Source organism: Aquarana catesbeiana, linkage group LG01 (genome assembly GCF_042186555.1).
Source record: "Aquarana catesbeiana isolate 2022-GZ linkage group LG01, ASM4218655v1, whole genome shotgun sequence".
Lineage (NCBI taxonomy): Eukaryota > Metazoa > Chordata > Amphibia > Anura > Ranidae > Aquarana > Aquarana catesbeiana.
Window position 1 is genome coordinate 160,461,506 of NC_133324.1, and position 25,952 is coordinate 160,487,457.

The 25,952-nt window shown below is 41.3% G+C and overlaps 1 protein-coding gene across 2 annotated transcripts in view; it reads right to left on the reverse strand.

The window, feature by feature from the left end:
• Positions 1–536: 536 nt before the first annotated feature.
• Positions 537–25,952, reverse strand: part of CETN3 (centrin 3) — a 49,687-nt gene continuing 24,271 nt past the window's right edge. For both annotated transcript variants that reach the window (XM_073624491.1, XM_073624492.1), the window contains exons 3-5: positions 22,353–22,467; positions 17,714–17,905; positions 537–800 (exon numbers count right to left, since the gene is read on the reverse strand). In XM_073624491.1, the coding sequence (XP_073480592.1) occupies positions 757–800; positions 17,714–17,905; positions 22,353–22,467 (351 nt within the window). In that variant the 3' untranslated portion in view covers positions 537–756. The remainder of the gene's footprint in view (positions 801–17,713; positions 17,906–22,352; positions 22,468–25,952) is intronic.

The window sequence follows — 25,952 nt, forward strand, 5'->3', positions numbered from 1 at the left end:
GGGGGTGGAAACGAATCATGGCTTTGTGTCTGAATTGACACAGAAGTGGGTGCCCCCATAGTAAGCTGCTGACTGTGGAGGTGTTCAGCAGGAGGGAGGGGCCAGGAGCGCCAGCAAAACCATTACACAGAGCAGGTAAATATAACAGGTTTGTTATTTTGAAACAAAAAAAACCTCAAGACTTTAATATCACTTTAAGTTTTATGTTAACTCGCCCTTTGAGGGCAACCATAATGCTGACGTGGCCCGTGATCAAATTGGAGTTTGACACCCCTGTCATAGACAATACTAATATAAAAACAGTAAACATAATGTGCATGGTGAAAGTTCCGCGTAAACCTTCAGTAAAATAAAAAAAAAAGTGAATAACATTAGTAAATTATACATAGTAATGAATATACTGCATGTGTTTAGCTTTTGTGATTTGATGGTAATATTATGTATAGCAATACAGTGTATGAATGTGGATGTATATGAGTGTATAAGAAATTGTACAGTAACTGAACTGTGATAAAGGAAAACACCAACCACTCCAGTTTACAAAGTATTGTGCAATTTAATTACAGCTGCATAAAAAAAACCAAAAAACTATTTTACAAATAGAACTATACTGAAAATTGAGAAGAATTCCACCTTAACATAAATATGCTACAAAATACTGACTTCAGCATCAGAGTTGGTCCATAATAAAAGTGTTCACAATGATTCCTGCTGCTGGCAAGTTATAACATAGAAAACCGGGTCTTCAGCTTTACGTTAAATGTCGCCAGTCATTATGGAAATGAATTCTTCTATATTTACTGTATAAACAAAAAACAAAAGGTACGTTTTAAACATCAATCCAGAAATATTTCGGTTATATGCAACATAAGTAGGGTGTTAATTTTACACAGGTGGGGGCAATGTGGTTTTTAAGCAGTTGTAATAGGGGTCACACTATGAACTGCAGTTAGTTGACCTCTATGGTGACTTTCCCTGTTGTTTAAAAGGTGTACTCCAGTAATCCCTATTTGTTTGTACAAAGGCTCCATATAACATAACCACCAAATACTTTTGGACAAGTATCCTTTTTTTTTAAATAAAAACCTTTAGGCTCCATTCACACTAGTGCGTTTTTTGATGCATTTTGCATTTTGCAGAAATGCATGGGAATTTTTTAACATGGGTTCCTATGGAACATGTTGACATCAATGCTTTTTTGTATCTCTGCGTTTTTGGAAAGGGTCGGGGACTTTTTTTCATGCAAAAAGCAGCGTTTTGCATGTAATGGATTTCAATGGACAAGCATCAAAAACGCAAGTGCACCGTTTTTGCAGCGTTTTTGCAGCGTTTTTGGTGCGTTTTTGCCGTTTTTTTTTGTAATTTTTTTTTAAGACTGTAAAAAAAAATGAAAAAAAAAAAAAAAAAAACGCAAAACGCAAATCGCGGCAAAAACGCCGCAAAAACGCTACAAAAACGCTGCTCAAAAACGTGCCAAGCATGAAAAAAAAACCTCCAAAAACGCTCAAAAGCAACATGCATAGGTGTGAATCGAGCCTAAAATTAACTTCATGCTCCTGACAACCAAGCATGCAAAAAAAAAAACATATTTGCAAGGACGTGAATCGGAGCAGATGTTGATGCAGCTGGCTGCAAGGACTACTATCCTGTTTTAGCTTTTAGGGCTAGTTTACACTTGCTTCAAAACAAGGCTTCGGACAGGCTTTGTTAAAGCTCTCTGAATACCAGTCAAAGCTCCTGTCACTAAATAAAATGGTTAGCTTACAGTCCTGTTTACACCTTGTGTACCCCATGTTGCTTTAGTGGTGCTTCAAAGCATCTTGAAAGCCTCCATAGAACTCTATGACAAAGCTCGCTTGAAGCACCTGCTGCTTTTGAGAGGCTTTAATTCAGCTCTAGCTTCACTTGGAGAATTTGCAGGTATAGGATATACACACAGGGCATTTGTCAAGCTTCGAAAAAGCTTCAAAAAAGCATCACGGAAGCATCACCAAAGCTTAAACGAAGCATCAAAAACACATCATAAAAGTATGTTGAAGCTGTAGGCGCTTTAATGTGTGTTGAAGCCAAAGCAAGTGTAAATGAGCCCTTTACCTGCCTGCCCGTCTTCTAGGATGCTTGGGCCTGCTAAGCCAGGATCATCACCACATACATTCCTGTTATGCAGGGGAGCTTTCCACATGCAGGGAAATGCCTTGTTCACATAGGTATCACCCCGTTGTGCCACTCCGTGACACGATCGTGGGCCCCCGGCGGACATAGAGCCCGCGGGCACGCTCACGGAGTGCGCAGAGGGTGCGCCAGCGCCCCACCAGCGTCGCTCGTGCGCCCACAATGCCACGATTTTAAGGGAATGTACCTGTAAGCCCATTTGCCCAGCCGTGCCTTTGTGCCGACGTATATCATCGTGCGCTAATCGGCAAGGGGTTAATTAGCACTGCCATACTGGAACCTATCCAGATGGGCAAGAAGTCACTAACTGCCAAAAATGTCCTCCTTACAACTGCTATGGAATAGATTTCCCATGCTAAACACCAGACAGCAGCCAATCCACATATTGGAGACATTAATTGGACATTAATCTAGGGCTGCAACTAACGATTATTTTCATAATCGATTAGTTGGCTGATTATTGTTTTGATTTTAAATCTGATAAAAAAAATAATAATAATTTGGTGTATAATTCAGTTAATACGTAAAGTTTAAAAAAAGACAAATTTATTATTTAAATATCTCTATGCAGTGCTAAATATAAATAACCAACTATATGGATGGGGAACAAAATATCTAACCGACACCGAGAATAACAGATTATAATTTTATATAATATACACACACACACACACTATTGGGAGGTGGAATCTGGAAAAGCTATCAGACTCCAAGATAAAATGTTTATTTAAAAGAACACAGTTTTGCAGATTTTAAGACACTATTGTAATATAATATTATGCAAACACCCTTGTCATAGGCAGGTAGCTTGATACAACCTGAGCCTGCTGTCACTTATGCTGGCCATACACAAACTATTTTTTTTCCTTAGAAAATCTTCATTTTAAGAATGTTCGTTCAAACTTTTAATCATTAGTGGGGTCAAATCGACATTCGTTTTGACCACAGTGACGGGGCAGTTCGAAGGAGCAGAATAGAAAACTCCTTGGTCGAAGGAATTTTCAGACAGTGTATCTGGTTTTCATTCAGATTTTCATTACATTCATTTTAACCACTTCCCTATTGGGCACCTAAACCACCTTCCTGCCCAGGCCAATTTTCAGCTTTCAGTCCTGTCACACTTTGAATGACAATTGCGTGGTCATGCTATACTGTACCCAAATAAAATTTGTATCATTTTTTTCACACAAACAGAGCTTTCTTTTGGTGGTATTTACCACTTCCCGCCTGGCCTATAGCAGATTGGCAGCCGGGTGGTGGTTCCGTTATCCTGACTGGGTGTCATATGATGTCCAGTAGGACAACATGCCAGCGGGCAGCGCAGCGTGCAGTCTGACACTGCAACTCCAATCATAGTAAGGAGCCTCTGACAGAGGCTTCGTACCACGTGATCAGCTGTGACCAACCACAGCTGATCATCGCGTGAACTAGGAAGTGCCGGTAAACGGCATTCCTTGGTTCGCGCTGACAGGGAGAGCGGATCAGCGTCTCTCCCTGTCAGAGGGGAGTCTGTGCTGATAATCAGCACATTGATTATCAGCACAGCCCCCATCAGATGTGCCCATCAGTGCCCCATCAATAAAGTCTGTCAGTGCTAATCAAAGTGCCAATCGGTGCCCACCACAGTGCCAATCAGTGCCCAGCAGTAACACCTGTCAGTACCTCATCAGTGCTGCCCATCAGTGCCATCTATTAGTGTCCATCGGTGCCGCCGGTCAATGCCCATCAGTGCTGCATATCAGTGCCTCCTCATCAGTGCCCATCAGTATCAACTCATCAGTGCCGCCTCATCAGTGCCCATCAGTGAAGGAGAAAACTAAATTTTATGACAGAAACCAAGAAAAACTTTTTTTGTTTTTTTTTTTCAAAAAACTCGGTCTGTTTTAATTTGTCTAGCAAAAAATGTAAAGCCCAGAGGTGATCAAATACCACCAAAAGAAAGCTCTATTTGTGGGAAGAAAATGATAAAAATTTAGTTAGGGTACAGTGTTACATGACTGTGCAATTGTCATTGTGCAAGTGCAACAGCGCTAAAAGCTAAAAATTGTCCTGGGCAGGAAGGGGCGAAAGTGCTCGGTATTGAAGTGGTTAATCACTACTGGGGTTTTTATTTTTTGCTAAACAAACAAAAAAGACTGAAAATTGTGAAAAAATAAATAAAAGAACAGGTTTTCATAGTTTGTTATAAAATTTAGCAAACAGGTAATTTTTTCCTCCTTCACTGATGGGCACTAATAGGTGACACTGATGATAGGCAGCACTGATATTGAGGCACTGATGGGCAGCAATGATCGGCAGCACTGATTTGCACTGGTAGGCAGCACTGGTGGGCACAGATGAGATGGCATTGGCTCTCCCTGTTTGGGACCAATGTCCCTTTGACAGAAGTCGGTGATCGACTTTAAAAATAGCAGATTATTGACTGTTTACATCACGTGATCAGCGGTCATTGGCTGACAGTTGATCACGTGGTAAGGGGTTGGAGTCGACCCCTTACTCCGATCACAGAGCGTGCAGATAGCTCATGCATGAGAGGACATACACAGACGCCCTCCTGGCAATTTAGGCCCGCGCTATAGCCGTCTTTTCGCTATAGCGCAGGCACGAAGAGGTTAAAACTGAATGTTTAAAGCAAGTCAATATTTCGAATTTACAAAGAATATTTGTTTGAATATTCTTGTCTGAAAACCGATATGTGTATGGCCAGCAAAAGACGTTTAGTAGCATCAGCATGCTTTTTTTCACTGGTCAAGGGGGTTAAAAAAACTAAAATTTGCCCTTTATAGTACAAACACAGCAGATCATCACTAATATAAGGGGTTAATTTATACTGTTAAACAGTAATAATATATAAAAATGATATCATATTTATGTATTATATTAATAATAAATATACCCAGAAGTAGGATATACGGGGTATTTTAACGACATGAAGCTATATTAAGGGTGGAGGGGGGGATAGAAATATTTTATATTAAAGTAGTACTAAAGGCTGAGACTTTTTTGCATGGATATAATCATTTCAAATATAATGCACCCATCTGCGATCTCTCTTTACTATTAATTTTATAAAAAAAAAAAAAAAAAAATTTTAAAAAAAAAAATTTTAAAATAAAAAATTTTTTATTATTATTTTTATTTTTATAATTTTTCATTTGATTTTATTTTCATACCATATATATATATTGATTATAGGGGTCTATACCCCTTTAAGTAATCATACCATGACCTTACATTTATTTGTATATTATGGTAGATGTATCCCGATTTAATGTTATTCCTAACATTGGCAGCACTTTGTGTTTATGTTATATCACATTTGATTGTTCGGGATGCCCCCATTGGTAGTGTCATTTTCCTAACACTGTATGGTTGTGGTTACTGCCTCCATACAATTACCAACACTAATCCAATTTTTATTTATTCCTAATGTGCAGACATTTTTAACATAAGTCGCATTTCATTTTTACTCCATTTTATTATAATTCCTTCTATCTTATTTTATTAACTTTTTTCCACCTCTGCTGACACCTGACCCGGATCAAGCGATCGCCAGGATGTGGTCCCGGCCTTCCCTGACCTGTGGGATCCTCCCCCTATTGTAGGAAGTTGAATTAGGTGTACAGACGAGCGTGATGACGCAGCCGAACCCCGAGGTGCGAGTGCGCATGTGCAGCATTCGACCGTGACGGGCTCGACCTAACTCCCTGACGTTGAATTAGACAGGTGGGGCGTGACGACGCTCCGGCCTGCAGTCACGCAGACCGAGAGCGAGGCTTGGTGCGCAAGCGGGCACCTTTGTGACTTCCGCGATTGCGCAAGGCCATGGTATCTGACACGCCTAGCGGGCAGAGCGCGATGGCGCTCGGATCTGCCTATCTGGCCATGCTGACCCCGAGGCTTGGTTACATTCCGAGCACTTCCGGGTCGGCTGGCCATATCACTAGTATTGAAGTTCTTTTTGATATATTTACTGGTTCATTAATTTCAAATTGGAATACCATTAAACGGGTATTTGTTGCTTCATACCACTGACCAGAACATTATAATTTACATACATTCCATTTCTTTCTTTAAACCGGAAGTGATACCAGCGGGGCACTTCCTGTGCTGTGACACTCCCAGTGGGGGTCATTTCTAGTTTAAATAGCGGTAAGGTAGGGGGGCTCCACACCCCAGATGAAGGCTCGTTAGCCGAAACATGTCGGGTGGACTCCCTACGATTACCGCGTTTACCATTTTGTTTTGAGCTTATTCTGATCTTCGCAAATGTGAGTGTTCCTGTTTATATTTTTAATAAATTTATGTTTTAAACGATATCATGCCATGTGAGCTTTATTTTTCCCATGGCATGTAACTCTATTCGGTTGGCCTGTTGATGAGTCTGGACGGTTGAGGTACGACGGGATCTCCACCTCCCCTTTCTTTCTTCCCTCTTCCCTCCCCTATTGGAAGTTGAGGACATCTGAGGATCCATCCTGCCAGCCTTGGTGGCCAAACAAGCCTTTTGGGACTTGGAAGACGTATGTCTTTTCAAGTCATCTAGTTCCGGTAAGCCTCCTCCGATGCTTTGGTGGTGGTCCCGACACTTATTCAGAAGTTTCATTTATCTGGTGTTTTATCCACTCACTTGGCAAAAGTCCCTCATCATTGTTTTCACCATTCAATTTTCAGAGACTGTTTTGGGTGGTGGGTGTTTGAATCTCATCCAGATCCTAATCTCCATAAATTTTGGACTTTATTTGGACATTTTTTGTTATATAACACAATTTATTTAATTATACCTTCACATTTCTCCACATTGTGTTTTTTTTTTTTTTTTCTTCTCCACCATATTAATTTATTTTGACAATATGTGACACTTCGTTTAATTTGTATTGTATCTAGTCACTTATATGCAATTTTGAATTTGATGTTTTCTGTGGGCCTCCCAGTAATGGTTTAGGCCTAGTCCATTTTGTTTGGTTCTTCCAACACTTTTGTACCGAGAGCGCTACACTTTATATTGTTCTCATTTTTATTTTTCTTTTGTCTAAAAGGAGTGTTAGCTGCTTACCGTGTAAACTTTTTTTCACATGATCAGTGGTGCAGCGCTGTACTCATCTCCCATTAAACAAACAAAAAAGACTGAAAATTGTGAAAAAATAAATAAAAGAACAGGTTTTCATAGTTTGTTATAAAATTTAGCAAACAGGTAATTTTTTCCTCCTTCACTGATGGGCACTAATAGGTGACACTGATGATAGGCAGCACTGATATTGAGGCACTGATGGGCAGCAATGATCGGCAGCACTGATTTGCACTGGTAGGCAGCACTGGTGGGCACAGATGAGATGGCATTGGCTCTCCCTGTTTGGGACCAATGTCCCTTTGACAGAAGTCGGTGATCGACTTTAAAAATAGCAGATTATTGACTGTTTACATCACGTGATCAGCGGTCATTGGCTGACAGTTGATCACGTGGTAAGGGGTTGGAGTCGACCCCTTACTCCGATCACAGAGCGTGCAGATAGCTCATGCATGAGAGGACATACACAGACGCCCTCCTGGCAATTTAGGCCCGCGCTATAGCCGTCTTTTCGCTATAGCGCAGGCACGAAGAGGTTAAAACTGAATGTTTAAAGCAAGTCAATATTTCGAATTTACAAAGAATATTTGTTTGAATATTCTTGTCTGAAAACCGATATGTGTATGGCCAGCAAAAGACGTTTAGTAGCATCAGCATGCTTTTTTTCACTGGTCAAGGGGGTTAAAAAAACTAAAATTTGCCCTTTATAGTACAAACACAGCAGATCATCACTAATATAAGGGGTTAATTTATACTGTTAAACAGTAATAATATATAAAAATGATATCATATTTATGTATTATATTAATAATAAATATACCCAGAAGTAGGATATACGGGGTATTTTAACGACATGAAGCTATATTAAGGGTGGAGGGGGGGATAGAAATATTTTATATTAAAGTAGTACTAAAGGCTGAGACTTTTTTGCATGGATATAATCATTTCAAATATAATGCACAATTACTGGTAAAAGGTTACTTTAAATGAAATTGTAATGCCTTATATTACCTCTAGCATATCAGCCTCCAGCTTTTCTGGGTTCAGATGCTGATCTTCCCTAAACAGAGCCCTAAAGCCATTGTAATCGTTGGATGTTTTCTTTTTAACCGCCTGCCGACCGCTGGCCGTCAATTGACGGCCAGGCGGCGCAGCTCTCGTTGCGGGCGGACATCATAGGACGTCCTCGCTTACTTAGGCCACCAGGGGGCGCGCGCGCGCCGCCGCCGGCGATCGCGTGCGCTGTGTCACTAAGCACCCGGTGTGCGTGCCCGGCGGCCGCGATGTCCACCGGGCACCCGCGATTACCGGTAACACAGCAGGACCGTGGATCTGTGTGTGTAAACACACAGATCCACGGTCCTGTCAGAGGAGAGGAGACCGATGGTGTGTTCCCAGTACAGAGGAACACCGATCGGTCTCCTCCCCTAGTGAGTCCCCGCCCCCTACAGTTAGAATCACTCCCCTAGCAACACAGTTAACCCCTCCATCACCACCCAGTGTTAACCCCTTCACTGCCTGTCACATTTATACAGTAATCAATGCATTTTTATAGCAAGGATCGCTGTATAAATGTGAATGGTCCCAAATATGTGTCAAAAGTGTCCGATGTGTCCACCGCAATATCGCAGTCACAATAAAAATCGCAGATCGCCGCCATTACTAGTAAAAAAATAAAAAAAAATAAAAATGTTATAAAACTATCCCCTATTTTGTAGACACTATAACTTTTGCGCAAACCAATCTATATACGCTTATTGCGATTTTTTTTTACCAAAAATATGTACAAGAATACATATCGGCCTAAACGGAGAAAAAATTTGTTTTAAAGAAAAAAAAATTGGATATTTATTATCGCAAAAGGTAAAAATTATTGTGTTTTTTTTTTAAAACTTGTCACTTTTCTTTTGTTTATAGCGCAAAAAATAAAAACCGCAGAGGTGATCAAATACCACTAAAAGAAAGCTCTATTTGTGGGGAAAAAATGATAACAATTTCATTTGGGTCGAGTGTTGTATGACCGCGAAATTGTCATTCAAAGTGCGACAGCGCTGAAAGCTGAAAAATGGCTTGGGCAGGAAGGGGGCGAAAATGCCCAGTATTGAGGTGGTTAAACAATAAACATGTCATATTTACCTACTCTGTGTAATGGTTTTGCACAGAGCAGCCCTGATTCTACTCTTCTAAAGGTTCCTCACCGACGCTCCTGGCTTCTCCTGCCTTCAGAGTGCCCCAATAGCAAGCTGCAATGTATAGTAGAGTGTCCCTATAGCAAGGTAAAAATTACTTCTGCCTTTGGAATCACTCACTGGTGTACTGAGCTGTATGTGTGCAGCACTGTGTATTCTGACATGAATGGACGGTGTACTGAGCTGTATGTGTGCTGTACTGTGTATTCTGACATGAATGGACGGTGTACTGAGCTGTATGTGTGCTGCACTGTGTATTCTGACATGTTTGGACGGTGTACTGAGCTGTATGTGTGCAGCACGGAGTATTCTGACATGTTTGGACAGTGTACTGGGCTGTATGTGTGCTGCACTGTGTATTCTGACATGAATGGACGGTGTACTGAGCTGTATGTGTGCTGTACTGTGTATTCTGACATGAATGGACGTTGTACTGAGCTGTATGTGTGCTGCACTGTGTATTCTGACATGAATGGACAGTGTACTGAGCTGTATGTGTGCTGTACTGTGTATTCTGACATGAATGGACGGTGTACTGAGCTGTATGTGTGCTGTACTGTGTATCCGGACATGAATGGACGGTGTACTGAGCTGTATGTGTGCTGTACTGTGTATCACTTCCTTCTCCTGCCAGGACTACATGTCCTATGAGGCATTGCTCCTCACACATTTACAAATTTTCAGGCACTTTCTCACATGTATGAACGGTGTAGTGAGCTGTATGTGTGCTGCACTGTGTATTCTGACATGTTTGGGCGGTGTACTGAGCTGTATGTGTGCTGCACTGTGTATTCTGACATGTTTGGGCGGTGTACTGAGCTGTATGTGTGCTGCACTGTGTATTCTGACATGTTTGGGCGGTGTACTGAGCTGTATGTGTGCTGCACTGTGTATTCTGACATGAATGGACGGTGTACTGAGCTGTATGTGTGCTGCACTGTGTATTCTGACATGAATGGACGTTGTACTGAGCTGTATGTGTGCTGCACTGTGTATTCTGACATGAATGGACGGTGTACTGAGCTGTATGTGTGCAGCACTGTGTATTCTGACATGTTTGGACGGTGTACTGAGCTGTATGTGTGCTGCACTGTGTATTCTGACATGTTTGGGCGGTGTACTGAGCTGTATGTGTGCTGCACTGTGTATTCTGACATGAATGGACAGTGTACTGAGCTGTATGTGTGCTGCACTGTGTATTCTGACATGAATGGACGGTGTACTGAGCTGTATGTGTGCTGCACTGTGTATTCTGACATGAATGGACGGTGTACTGAGCTGTATGTGTGCTGCACTGTGTATTCTGACATGAATGGACGGTGTACTGAGCTGTATGTGTGCTGTACTGTGTATCCGGACATGAATGGACGGTGTACTGAGCTTTATGTGTGCTGTACTGTGTATCACTTCCTTCTCCTGCCAGGACTACATGTCCTATGAGGCATTGCTCCTCACACATTTACAAATTCTCAGGCACTTACTCACATGTATGAACGGTGTAGTGATGTACTGAGCTGTATGTGTGCTGTACTGTGTATTCTGACATGAATGGACGGTGTACTGAGCTGTATGTGTGCAGCACTGTGTATTCTGACATGTTTGGACGGTGTACTGAGCTGTATGTGTGCTGCACTGTGTATTCTGACATGTTTGGGCGGTGTACTGAGCTGTATGTGTGCTGCACTGTGTATTCTGACATGAATGGACGGTGGACTGAGCTGTATGTGTGCTGCACTGTGTATTCTGACATGAATGGACGGTGTACTGAGCTGTATGTGTGCTGCACTGTGTATTCTGACATGAATGGACGGTGTACTGAGCTGTATGTGTGCTGCACTGTGTATTCTGACATGAATGGACGGTGTACTGAGCTGTATGTGTGCTGCACTGTGTATTCTGACATGAATGGACGGTGTACTGAGCTGTATGTGTGCTGCACTGTGTATTCTGACATATTTGGGCGGTGTACTGAGCTGTATGTGTGCTGCACTGTGTATTTTGACATGTTTGGGCAGTGTACTGAGCTGTATGTGTGCTGCACTGTGTATTCTGACATGTTTGGGCGGTGTACTGAGCTGTATGTGTGCTGCACTGTGTATTCTGACATGTTTGGGCGGTGTACTGAGCTGTATGTGTGCTGCACTGTGTATTCTGACATGAATGGACGGTGTACTGAGCTGTATGTGTGCTGCACTGTGTATTCTGACATGAATGGACGGTGTACTGAGCTGTATGTGTGCTGCACTGTGTATTCTGACATGTTTGGGCGGTGTACTGAGTTGTATGTGTGCTGCACTGTGTATTCTGACATGTTTGGGCAATGTACTGAGCTGTATGTGTGCTGCACTGTGTATTCTGACATGTTTGGGCGGTGTACTGAGCTGTATGTGTGCTGCACTGTGTATTCTGACATGTTTGGGCAGTGTACTGAGCTGTATGTGTGCTGCACTGTGTATTCTGACATGTTTGGGCGGTGTACTGAGCTGTATGTGTGCTGTACTGTGTATTCTGACATGAATGGACGGTGTACTGAGCTGTATGTGTGCAGCACTGTGTATTCTGACATGTTTGGACGGTGTACTGAGCTGTATGTGTGCTGTACTGTGTATTCTGACATGAATGGACGGTGTACTGAGCTGTATGTGTGCTGCACTGTGTATTCTGACATGTTTGGGCGGTGTACTGAGCTGTATGTGTGCTGCACTGTGTATTCTGACATGTTTGGGCGGTGTACTGAGCTGTATGTGTGCTGCACTGTGTATTCTGACATGAATGGACGGTGGACTGAGCTGTATGTGTGCTGCACTGTGTATTCTGACATGAATGGACGGTGTACTGAGCTGTATGTGTGCTGCACTGTGTATTCTGACATGAATGGATGGTGTACTGAGCTGTATGTGTGCTGCACTGTGTATTCTGACATGAATGGACGGTGTACTGAGCTGTATGTGTGCTGCGCTGTGTATTCTGACATGAATGGACGGTGTACTGAGCTGTATGTGTGCTGCACTGTGTATTCTGACATATTTGGGCGGTGTACTGAGCTGTATGTGTGCTGCACTGTGTATTTTGACATGTTTGGGCAGTGTACTGAGCTGTATGTGTGCTGCACTGTGTATTCTGACATGTTTGGGCAGTGTACTGAGCTGTATGTGTGCTGCACTGTGTATTCTGACATGTTTGGGCGGTGTACTGAGCTGTATGTGTGCTGCACTGTGTATTCTGACATGAATGGACGGTGTACTGAGCTGTATGTGTGCTGCACTGTGTATTCTGACATGTTTGGGCGGTGTACTGAGCTGTATGTGTGCTGCACTGTGTATTCTGACATGAATGGACGGTGTACTGAGCTGTATGTGTGCTGCACTGTGTATTCTGACATGTTTGGGCGGTGTACTGAGCTGTATGTGTGCTGCACTGTGTATTCTGACATGAATGGACGGTGTACTTAGCTGTATGTGTGCTGCACTGTGTATTCTGACATGTTTGGGCGGTGTACTGAGCTGTATGTGTGCTGCACTGTGTATTCTGACATGTTTGGGCGGTGTACTGAGCTGTATGTGTGCTGCACTGTGTATTCTGACATGTTTGGGCGGTGTACTGAGCTGTATGTGTGCTGCACTGTGTATTCTGACATGTTTGGGCGGTGTACTGAGCTGTATGTGTGCTGCACTGTGTATTCTGACATGTTTGGGCGGTGTACTGAGCTGTATGTGTGCTGCACTGCGTATTCTGACATGTTTGGACGGTGTACTGAGCTGTATGTGTGCTGCACTGCATTTTCTGATATGCAAACAAATAATACATTCTGTATGCAGAACAACTAAACGGCTGACCAACTAATCGATTATGAAAATAGTTGACAACTATTTTCATAATCAATTCTAATCGATTATGCCAATTAGTTGTTTCAATCCAACATAATGAAAGTTTGTTTGGCTACAAAGGAGTTCAGTTAAGCAAGCAATAGATTGAGTAATTTTCTTTCATATAAAATAGTTTGATTTCCCTGTAAACACAGTCCGTGTTGATGGGGGAATCCCTCTCTCAGAGCTATTTTGTTCTCCCGGCAGGGGGAGCCACCCCGGCTGGGAGAACACACAGTGATTATTGCTCGTGGCTATAGCTGCTGGCAATAATTGCATGAAAAATCCAACAAGCTGGTTGTACACAAGTTAATCAAATCAACTTGGGTATAATCAGCCTGCCCATACTTGTTTCCAATCTTGGCTGATCCCTGCTGCACCAGCTGAGATTCAAACCCTCTATGGCTGGCTTTACTGTTGCTTATATTTTGAGAAAACATTAGACTGGGACCAGATTTGCTCCAACATAACTAAACATCACATAATCAAAAGCCATAAGTTCTTTTGTTATCAGAGTTGCTGAACTGTTCATTTGAGAGTGGGACAGATACTGTACAGGTTTTCAAAGGCCCCAGTTATAATGCTTGACTGTTGGGATGATCACTGAAACACAAGAGCATACTAGTTTTGTTATAAAGGTGACCTTCTGTAGGCTCTGCTATTTGTGATTCGTTAATCCACTTTTGAAAACTACAAGCCCCTAGGAACAAATAATGGTTATTCTAATAGTTAGCATGCATATACAAATGTATTATCCTAGCTCCTGTTCTATTTACTTTGTAATGCAAGTCTTAAAATGTATATATGGAATGTTCATTTTTTCTAATCTTGTCTGTATTTGCAATTAATTTTATAACTTTCTAAATGAAAACAAAAAAAGTTTGAAAAAATATATATTTTCACCTGTTTACCACGGCTGTACATTATCATAATATAATAGTAACAGCAAAGGATGTTAAAGTAGTTATAAGGGCAAAAGATTTTTTTACCTCTGCATGCAAAAAAACCTCAGCCCCCCTTAAACACTTTCCTGAGGCCTGTCTCGATTCAGCGCTGTGCCCGTCTGCAGCAGCTCTTCTCCACTCTCTCTCTCTTCTCACAGGAGACTCGGCAGCAGAGGGAGCAATTGGCTCCTGCTGCTGTCAGTCAATTCCTGAGAGGAAAGACTGGAGGGCAGGATCAACCCACATTGTATGTGTCTATGGATGCACATGGAGCATGCCCGCATGAGTGCAAGCTGGCTGCTATGGGGGCACACAGAGAAGAGGAGGAGACAAGAGCGTTAGCGGAGGGCCGCAGAAGAGGAAATTCAGGGTTGCACTGTGCAAAACCACTGCACAGAGCAGGTAAGTATAACATGTTTATATTAGGAAAAAGAAATTGAAGCTCTACAACCGCTTTAACTCCTAAGACTTACTCTGTGCCTCTAAAAGTGAGGAGTTTAAATTACCCAACTGAGCCCTGGAGGGTAACTCCATCGAGCCCTTGAAATGCAAACTCCTTCTAAGTCTGCCTCTTCCTGTCTCTCCACATCATACAAGTTGTTTGGAGAACTGACCTTGTTTTTTTTCCTATGCATAACCCTGCAATTTTTTGATACAGTGCAGATATAGTTGCCAATATCATGACAATTATTAATACTTCCTTGTCCATGCCTGTGCTTTCCAATACTACAAGGGCAGTATGCTTCCACAAATACTGAAAAGGTGCCAATAGAACTCTTGTATTATTAGGAAAAGCTTTTGCTCTCAAATCGAATCATCATTAGCATCCTTACTATTGGTTCTAGAATATAATAGGTAGTATAAACTTACAGCTTGATAAAGAGGCCAATACGGATAACAAGGTGCCAAGCTAAGTTTGAAAGAGAACTGAAATGTGGCTGAAAAGCTCTCTTTTCATATCCATAATCAATCTTATATATTCCTTTATGGGTTAATCTGTTTAGTCCAGTGGCACAATGTCTATTTAAAATTCCAATAGTGATAAATACCATTCAGTATATTTTACAATAAATAGCAATCAGTAAAATCACTACAGAACACACACTAAAAATATTTCTGAAAATCAAAATTACAATAACAAGTGATAAAACATTTCTACAACCCCAATTCCAAAAAAGTTGGGACGTTGTATAAACTCTACATAAAACCAGAATGCAATGATTTGCAAATCCCATAAACCCATATATTATTCACTTTAGAAAACATATCAAATGTTTAAACTGAGACAGTGTATTAAGAAAAAAAATAAGGTAATAATTTTGACATTGTTGGCAGCACCACATCTCAAAAAAGTTGGGATAAGGCCATGATTACTACGGTGTATCATCACCTCTTTTTTTAACAAAACTCTGTAAACATCTGGGAAGTGAGGAGACCAGTTGCTGGAGTTTTGGGAGAGGAAAGTTGGCCCATTCTTGCTTAAAATAGGATTCTAACTGCTGAACAGTCCTGGGTCTTCTTTGTCGTATTTTTCGATTTAAGATGCGCCAAATATTTTCAGTTGATGAAAGGTCTGGACTGCAGGAAGGCCAGTTATAGTATAACTAAAGGCAAAACTTATTATTGGATGGAGTAGAGATGAATTAGAACACCGGTCATGTTTTACTGCTGTCTGTGCCTCCGCTTAAGGAGATTCCTCCTCTTGATTTGTCCTGTTTACCATTATCGTTGAAAGTGAACATAAAAGAAAATTCAAAATTTTGGGTTATCCCCAGAAAAGTAATCAAGAGGAAATCTTCCAATGGGAACACTAGTTCTGGTGACCCAAAGAGATTCCCTTAATTTGCAAAGATTTCCTCTCACTTCCTGCTTGGCTATGGGACAGGAAGTGAAGGGAAATCTATTGCGGAGATACTCTATCCTAAATGAAAAAAAAAAAAAAAAAAAGTTTTGCCTATAGTTCTACTTTAAGCACCCATACTCTTATACTACAAAGCAATGCTGTTGCAGTATGCGGTTTAGCATACCCTTTCTGAAAATATGCAAGGTCTTCCTTAAAATGACCTTTTTTCTGGATGAGACCATATGCTGCTCTAAAACCTGGATATATTGTTCAGCATTGTGTATCTGGATCATGTTCAGAAATGGCTTCTTCTTTGCGTGATAGAGATTCAACTTGCATTTTTGGAAGGCACAGTGAATTGTGTTAACAGACAGTGATTTTTTTTCATGTATTCCTGAAAATATTGTTGATTTTTTTTTTTTTTTTCATTTTTTTTTTTTTTCATTTTTGTTGGCATTAAAATTATATAATATAGAACCCTGGGGAAGTGTTCACAGTAAATGTGTTATACATATCTATGGATTCTTTCATTTACTTGTTAATCAATATGAATCAGAACTGTTGTCTAATTGCATGTCAATTTTAAATGTTCACTTAACTTTTAATAATTCTTTTTTTGGTGATACATTTATTTGGATCATGATCACAGGAGGAGTGATTAATAATGGAGTAATAGTAACTTTTTAATCTATCTTATTAATTATGTAAGGGCAATAATGGAAGATCGGCACTCAGGATCCTTAGTTGATTCGCCCATTCCTTGCCCCCTTGTTTGGCTTTTAATCCATTTCAATTGTATAAAATATGCCGATTGCCCATATCCCCTTGACTTGACAAAGTACATGCGTGCGTGCTAAACGAGTCGTCATGGAAACCCCCAATGCTTGAGGTCTAGACTGGCTCCCTGTGGCTCCTTACTACTTTCTCCTAGCAGCTGGGGATTGTGTCATCCGTGGCATGCCTAGTCGGAACACTGGACTGCATCATGGTCTGTAGGCGTTTATCCTGCCACCCCTATACTGGCCTCTTCACCGGGGAACAAATGCAATGTCTCAGCACAGCCCAGAACACCTGGCATATTGTACTGCTTGCCATCATTGATTGTTTAATTGTTGTATATGCTCTATAATAAACAAGGGTACTTTACAACTTACTAGGCAGTTTTTTACAACTAGAATTACATCCATTCAGGATCCTATGTTGGTGAATTACCGTGATTTGTTTTATTTGCACTGAGGGTCCTGAACGCTGTTCATCTTTGTTTATTTTCATCACTACTCCAAGTGTATCTTTGACAGCAGCTTGGGGCAGCTCTTTAGTGATCCAACCTACATGCTCTCATGGCATCTTGGCTTTAGCGCTTGGAGTATATGTGTTTTGATATATTTAAAACCTTATTTTTTTTCCTAAAATTGTATATTGTCTCAGTTTAAACATTTGATATGTTTTCGATTTTCTATTGTGAATAAAATATGGGTGTACGAGATTTGCAAATCATTGCATTCTGTTATTATGTACATTTAAAGATATAAAGCGCCCCAACGTTTCTGAAATGGGGGTTGTATTTCATCTCTTGAACACGTCCAAATAACTAAAATAAAAACATTACATTGAACACTTTTATAACTCACTTTCTCCATCACCATCCTTGTCAAATTCATCAATCATAGCCCGCAGCTCTTCATCTGTCATGTTTTCTCCAAGTTCCCGGGAAACCCGACGTAGATTCCGCAAGTTAATTTTTCCTGAGTCATCATCGTCAAACAGTTTAAAAGCTTTGAGCATCTCTTCTTGGGGATCACGTTCCAGTATTAAATCTGTAACTGTATTAAAGGAAAAGTATTATAAAAATACTTACTGCATAGCAATATTAATCCAATGAAAACAGAATTTCAATACAAACTACCATAATCAGCCAAATTAATATGTAGTATACCATACGGATCTTGTCAGCAGCCTTTCAAAAAAAACTCTGCCGATTCCGATTCTTGTTACATCGCCTGCAACCCGGAAAAAAAAAAAACTGCAGCTCTGCGACCTTTTCTTTTCACTTGCATAACAGCTGATCAGTGCAGCAAGACCCTTCCAACAAGGATCCCTACAACTGCTCAGTCTGACTTGTTCACATAACCAAACAGGGTAAATCTGAACTGATTGTCAGACTTAAACTACATCACATTCCTTGCGGTGTGCTCCTAGACCCTGAACTATCAGCTGTGTTGGCTGTTACAACTGTCTCTTTCTTCTACTTTTCACACTTTATTCCACCTCTTGATAGGAGAACAGTTTTGCATTGTAAAAAGCCAACATGCAATCGGGATCAAGAGCCGACAGAGGTGGAAACCTTCTATCCAGATTAAACCAGCACGTCTTAGTTCATTTTAATATAAGGAAGACCTGGGCCTTGCAGTGTACCACCATGCAGTGGCTGACTAAACAAATCTGGAGCAGATGAAAAAGGAGTAGGGGCCAGTTCACACTATTGCACTGTGTTGATGCATGTCCATTATCATGTATTGCATCAGGGCAGACCAATCATTTGAAAGGGCCACCTAACACACCAAATTTCACCAAAAAAAGATACTTGTAGCAATATGACAGCACAGCACAACACTTAGGGTAAACATCATGGCATTGCTACAACATGCATTACTGTGTATAGTGGTAATGAGAACATTACCACAGCACAATATTTTGAATGCGCCCTAAAGTGAATAAGGTATTTTCGATAACCAGATTTCTAGCTTAATTTGAATGATAAAACCTGAATAGCTGCTATACTAAACTGCATCACGTTTGCTGCAGCTTATGTAAATCAGCCCCAAAGTGAAGGCAGGCATCACCAATGCCATCAACCCCATGCCATGCAAAGCTAGAACACTAACTGATACAGTCATCATATGATCCAACGTTCTACCTTGCCTGTGTATTACGTCAACAAAAAAATGTGGGAGTGCTCACAAGTTTTTCCTATTAGGAAATCAAAATGTTGTAAAGTTGTTAACCACAGTGTAAAAACAAGATAACTCTAAGGCCCCTTTCACACTTATACGACTTCAAAGTCACGCGATGCTGCCGCGATTTGGGAGCAGTACTACTTTGCCACAACTTTGGCATTAACAAATGAAAACATACATGGTGTGAGGCTTGTGCTTACAGCTTGTTCTTACAAAGTCGTACTGAAATCGTGTCTATATTATTCAGGTACGATTTGCATGCTACTTGAGGGTTTAACATTGAGGTCTATGGACATCAACTCGCATGGAAGTTGGACCAAAGTAGTGCAGGGACTGCTTTGAATTCGGCACGACTTAAAGTCATGCCAATATGAATGGTAGTCATTGAAAATCATGGAGAATGACTTGTCATACAATTTTGCAGTACAAAATCGTGGGACAAGTTGTATAAGTGTGAAAGGGGCCTAAGGCCCCTTTCACACTTATACAACTTCAAAGTCGCACGATTTTACCGCAATTCCGCAGCCGCTATTTTGCCGCGATTTGGGAGCAGTACTACTTTGTACGACTTTGCCACAACTTTGGCATTAACCATTCTCAGCATGTGCTTACAAAGTAGTGCTGAAATCGTGTCTATATTATTCAGGTACGATTTGCATGCTACTTGAGGGTTTAACATTGAGGTCTATGGACTACAAATCGTATGGAAGTTGGACCAAAGTAGTGCAGGGAAAATCATGGAGAATGACTTGTCATACGATTTTGCAGTACAAAATCGTGGGACAAATCGTATAAGTGTGAAAGGGGCCTTAAGATAACTCTCAGACCCAGTAATTCCATGACATCATGTGCCGAAAAGAAAGAAGAGACATGTAACTATGCTAGATGGTTTGTGTTTAGTTATACGAAAAGGTGGTATTTGTGCTAACTTTCCTATCAGTCTGTAATTTGCCGATGTTATGCATGTAACAACGCCTACAAACCCTGCCCACAAATATAATGAATGAGCGGAATATAATACAGATTGACACGTTCTATATTATTGCCACTTATGCATTATTTAGTCCTTCTCTGGACAAAGTAGGGAGCCATAGAGGTGTTAAATTAAAAAAACTGGAAACCTCCTTTACATAAAAATGTCTGAACAGTTTATATAAGCACCTTACAAAATCCAGACATCAAAAATATTAACCAAAATAAAGAAAAATTTTATGACTTTAACTTTTTTGCTGCCACCAGCCTAGAAATTAAGTCGTTGGTAGCGGAGGGTGTTTACACAAGCTCCCACCTGCAGCAGAGTGTACATCTGACAAGCCAAAAGAACAAGAAAAACAGAAATGTAAGGCACGCACACCTAGTGCATTACCAGAGATAAATTTAATAATAAGAAATTTTTGTATAAAAAGTGGGTACTCACAAAATGCAACTGACAAAAGGCCATAAACACAGTACATGGACATGCACAGAACACGGGGTACAGCTAACGCGTTTCAGGGGCACACCCCCTTCCTCAGAGCTAGGCCTAGTAATAAAAATTTCTTCTTATTAAATTATCTCTGTTAATGTACTAGGTGTGCGTGCGCCTTCCATTTCTGTTTTTCTTGTATCACCTCATCTGAGGAAGGCAACATCCACCTAGTTTTGGGACACCATATATACCTTTCACACCACCATTTTAACTGACAGCTGTTACTCCACCCCTTGGAAGACCTATTAGCGCTAGAAGTGATTGTGTTTTTTATATCTGACAAGCCGACTGCCAGATGGAAGTGATCAGGCGGCTATGCAGCTGCCTGATCACTTCCACACACCCTGGGGTAATGGCCCTAAATTTAACTTTAGTCTATTTTTAACTGAAATTTTATGTTTCCTAAACTATTGCACTAATATCGTTTGACATAAAAAAAAAAAAAACTACCACTATTTTATTCACGAATGTGTCTGCTTTCAGAAAACATTTAATGCTTTAGGAGTTTATGTAATCTTCAAACCAAAATGATTTTCCAAACATGTAAACAAAAAAACCCCCAAAAAAACGTTCTGTAGGAATCTTTTCTTTGTACCCGCGATCCTGATTGCAGCTGCAAAGCTTTGCAGGCTGACTGTAAAAAAAAAAAAAAAAAAAAAAATAAAAATGCACATTTCATTTTTTTTCTTGCAAATATAATAAACAGTATGTTCAATTATATTTTTTTTCTAAAAGGTGGACTTAGCCTATAAAGCTGAATTCCAGACATATATAAAAGACACAAATTAATGAAGTGCTATATTCATTAATACATCCCTAAAGTGATACTAAAATATTGTTTTTTTTTTGTTAAAAATAAAAACAATACAATACTTACCTGCTCTGGATAATACTTACCTGCTCTGTGCAGTGGTTTTGCACAGAGCAGCCCCGATCCTCCTCTTCTGGGGTCCAGCTTTGGCACTTCTGGTCCCTCCCTCCTGTTGAGTGCCCCACAGCAAGCAGCTTGCTATGGGGGCACCCGAGCAAAGCCACAGCTCCCTGTGTCTATTTAGACACAGAACCATGACATGGCCCCCTCTCACTCGTCATTGGCTCACTGACTCTGATTGACAGCAGCGGGAGCCAATGGCGCTTCGCTGCTGTCTCAGCCAATAAGGAGGGAGAGTCCTGGACAGTTGAGTTGCTTGTGCAACATCGCTGGATCAAGATGGGCTCAGGTAAGTATTAGAGGGCTGCTGCACACAGAAGGCTTTTTATCTTAATGCAAAGGATGCAATAAGATAAAAAACTGTCTGCCTTTACAACCACTTTAAATTCTGTATATATTATTTTAAATACAAGCAGTGCAAGTACCTTTTTTGGCTTAGTATCAGCTTCTTGCAGTTCCTGTACAAAGAAGCTTACAGAGGGGGATGGAGAAGCTGCACAAAGAGCCAATCAGGTGTGTTGCAGTGCGAGGAGTATGATAATAGGAGGCGAACACAGAGTGACAGAGAGATGAGCTCATCAGTTTGCTGCTTCTCCTTCCACCTTCCTGTCATAGAATGGGGAGGAGATCTGTAAGTAGAAGTAAAAAACCGCAGCAGAGAAAACTGAGCTCCCCCTCCCTGAAAGTCAAAACTGTGCTGTGTGGTAGAGCTGTGTAAATCCCAGGATAGAATAGGCAAAATATTCATATATTTGGCAAAAGGAAAACAGCTGTAATATATTTATTTCTGTGAATTTAGCGGTTTGACTGGAATTCTGCTTTAAATTATATATCTAGTAAATTAATTGAAGGAGCCATTTATTCACTGTAAAAGACAAAACAGCAAGTAAATTATAAGGTAAAACAGAACTTACCAACTTCATTAAAGTCATCAAAAGTAATTTTTCCTGTTGCTTCACCGTCGTAATCCTTTAGGATTCTTAGAACATCTGCTTTCTTCACATCAAACCCCAAAGCTCGCATTGCCACCTGCCAATATCAGAAGTCCTTAAAACCATCTGTTGATTAAGACTTTAAACATATCTGTCTGGAAGTAAAATCAACCAAGTAAACACCTCTACATTCAGAAGGTAATTTTATAAAATGTTATAGATTTACTATGCATTTAAATCTACAAAGATAATCTAAAGAAAGGGCTTGAAAATTAAAAAAAATTGTCCAGCCCAAAAGATTGTATGAATTTGAGTTGATAACAGTGGTCATGGGCACCTCTGGATCCTTATAATGGTCTGGAAATCTATTTTTTTGTTCAGCTTCAAGATAGGCTTAGACATCCACCTTCAATTGGAGCTCTCTACAAAATTTTCTATAGATGTCCACAGCTGTAAAGAAAACCTGTCAAGTTAGAAAAACTGTGCTTGCCCTTATACCCCCTTCAATCTTTGGAGAGTAAGTTGAGCCAGAACAAACATGCACATACCAAGTATGTGGAGCGCTGCGTAAAATTGACAGCGCTATATGGGTACCTTAAATAAAAATAGGGGTAATTGTAGACATGCACCCACACTCGCTCAGGTTGAACTTGATGGACTGGTGTCTTTATTCAACCTTACTAACTATGTAACTAGGTAAGTGTTCCAACAGCTGAGACCCCATTCAAGGTCAGTGACAAATAAACACAGCAATACATCCAATCAGCGAGGGCACAAAAAGGCAAAGAAAAGTGCCAGACTGCTGCTCTTCTACTGGGCATGGCTTATGAAAGTTGGCTGCCTGGGGGCTGCAAGAGTGGTGTGACAGGAGAGCTGAGAAGTTCCCTGTAATTACTGCAGGCTCAAGCTGTAAAAAGTCCTGCTGAAGCAACTACAGGAAAAATATTTTCACACAGCAGAAAGGTAAAGAAAAAATAGGCTTTATGGAGGGCCTCTAACCTCTAAAAGTTTTGAAAAGAGATGCCATACTGGTGAACGTAGACTAACAGGTGGAAATGGTTCTAACAGGAGCGCACTTCATCTGCCAAAACCTTAATAGTTTCTTTTAGCTTAGGAGAGATCGAGAATGACTGCTGATCCTCCCAGGAGGTGTTCCAATTTCCACGGAAAGCAAGGCTGCCATAATGAACAAGTTGAATAATGGCTCAGCAGGGGACGCTGACTGGTGCCGCTTATGCCTTATGTGTCCTGCGGGCTTTAGGGAGCAAAGACTTTCCCCATTAGGTCTGCCACAGAGGCTTAAATTTATTTTCTAATTATAACAAGGAGGAATAGGAAGTACCAGAGGAGATAAGGGAAGATTTTAGGGTGTGGAGGATAAGGTTCTGAGACCCACACGCAGGGTTTTGAGAGGAACCCTGAATAACCTCATCCTGGCCCTGTGCCTACTGTGTGCTAGTCTGTCCCTTCATTCCATTTCCTTTCTGTCCAGCATCTGCCATGAGAGTGTGGGGATCCCCAATAAACATTTCAGAAACTGTTAATGTAGAGCAGGAAGGGTGCAGCAATCCTGTGACCCTGTGACTGAGGCTGCTGGATAGCTCGGTGAAGGCTCATGCCTCAGCCACAAACTGAAGCAGAGTAGAGGCTGGAGCGCTAGTATGCCTGTCTGCAGTTTTTCAGTGTCAGGGGCAGGGCAGTGCACATCCTACAGAGAATAGGACTATGCACACAGAAGGGACCACTATGTGCCAAAATGTATCTCAGGACTTGCTCTAAAAATGTGTCGAGTGTTATGCTGCAACAAGACCATTTAAATTGGCACTCAAGAGGCCATGGCTGCAACAAACAACCTAAAAGTCTGCTTGCGAACCTAAGGTACTCCTGCTGCCCACCCACCCCCCTGTGCCCAAGGCTGGATGGGTGAGGGAAATGGGTGTGAGAGGGCTAGGAGGGACCCCACAGGGGAAGGGGCAACATCCCACGCATACCACACCAAGGTACAGGCACCCTCCCAGGGGAAAGACCACTATGTGGAATCTCCCTGCTTCATCCAATTCAGGAGAGGGCTTTTAGAAAAATGAAACTACCATGATTTGGAACCCCACTTCCCTGGACCTGTATAGGGCTCTTCAGCCAACTACACCATGTTGTACTGCTGTACCAAGGATAAGCACAGAGTCCAGTGCCAGAGGCAATATTACAGAACAGCTCCATGTCTTCCAGGTACAGTTTCCCAAAACACCGCCAAGAAGCAATCAATCTGAAAGCTGCAATCCTACTGCCACAGTGGCATTGATGCAGCAAGGGGGAGATGGGAATTTCTTCATGTAAAGATCCAAACTAAGTCTTCAATATTCCAATATAAATTGGAATCATAAACCAGAAACCTGCTCTAGACAGAGGTCACCCATCATCCAAGGAAACTAGCAAAATAAAAAAAAGAGAATTGCTAGAAGCTGGAGGGGTAACATGAGCTGTGCTAACAACTTTGTTTGCCAGTGTCTTCACCTGAAAGTGCCAGCATATAACCCATGGTCAAGATTTAAAAGAGCCTGTGTCCTGTACTATACAATTAAGAAATCAATTTCTTGGAGCACAGTACAGGGCAAAGGATCTTTAGTCTATAACCAGAGAGTTATATGCAGCTACCTTTAGATGACTGGACACTGGCAAAAAATATCTGCAGAACATACCCTACATAACCCCTCCTACTCCCAGCATGCTTCAGTTTTGTAGCAAGCAATAGGGAGATTATAAAGAACAGAGAAGAGAGACACATGTCCTGTAATGTACTAGTGGGAATAGTTGAGTAGTAGCAGTTGAAGATCTATGAGCTGAAACCCTGCAAAGTCTTCATTATCCACTGATAAGTGCCTTACAGACTTAATGAGGCCTGGTCATTTAACTGGTAATCATCCAGGTATCCCACAGCATGTGAGACTGCAGAGTGGAAATGGTGGAATCCGAATTTCCAAATTGCATTTTGGAAATGACACTATGTACACAAAACTTTCTTGGGATTTCTTGGGAGCAGAAGGCCGACAGACATCCCGCTACTGTAATAAGTGGGAGCGCCTCTTCATTGGGAAGTCTTCCAACATAAGTGTGTTCCAGACTTATATCCCTTTCATACTGCAGCGCCATGCCGTTAGCGATAAAGTGCCACACGTTTTTGCTGCGCTTTTCAGACACTAGCGGTAAGTAAAAAGAGTCAGAGGTAAGTAAAAAGTCCAGCTTTGCGGCGCTTTCAAGGCGCTTTGGAAGTGCTGCCCATTCAGTGCAATGGGCAAGGGCGTTTTGGGAACGCTAAATACAGCACTCCCAACCCGCCCCAAAGATGCTGTTTGCAGGACTTTTACTAACGTCCCACAAGAGCACCGCCCCAGTGTGAAAGCACACTGCACAGAATGGAAGGCAGTTTTCAGGCGCTTTTTGGAGGCTATCTCAGGCACTAAAAATGTCTGAAAACTGCCTCAGTGTGAAAGAGGTCTTAGGCCTGGAGCTCAAAACCTGAGAGGGACGACCTTTTCCTAGTCACGCGTCTTGCAAAAGAGATTCACTGACCAACATTTGAGCCCT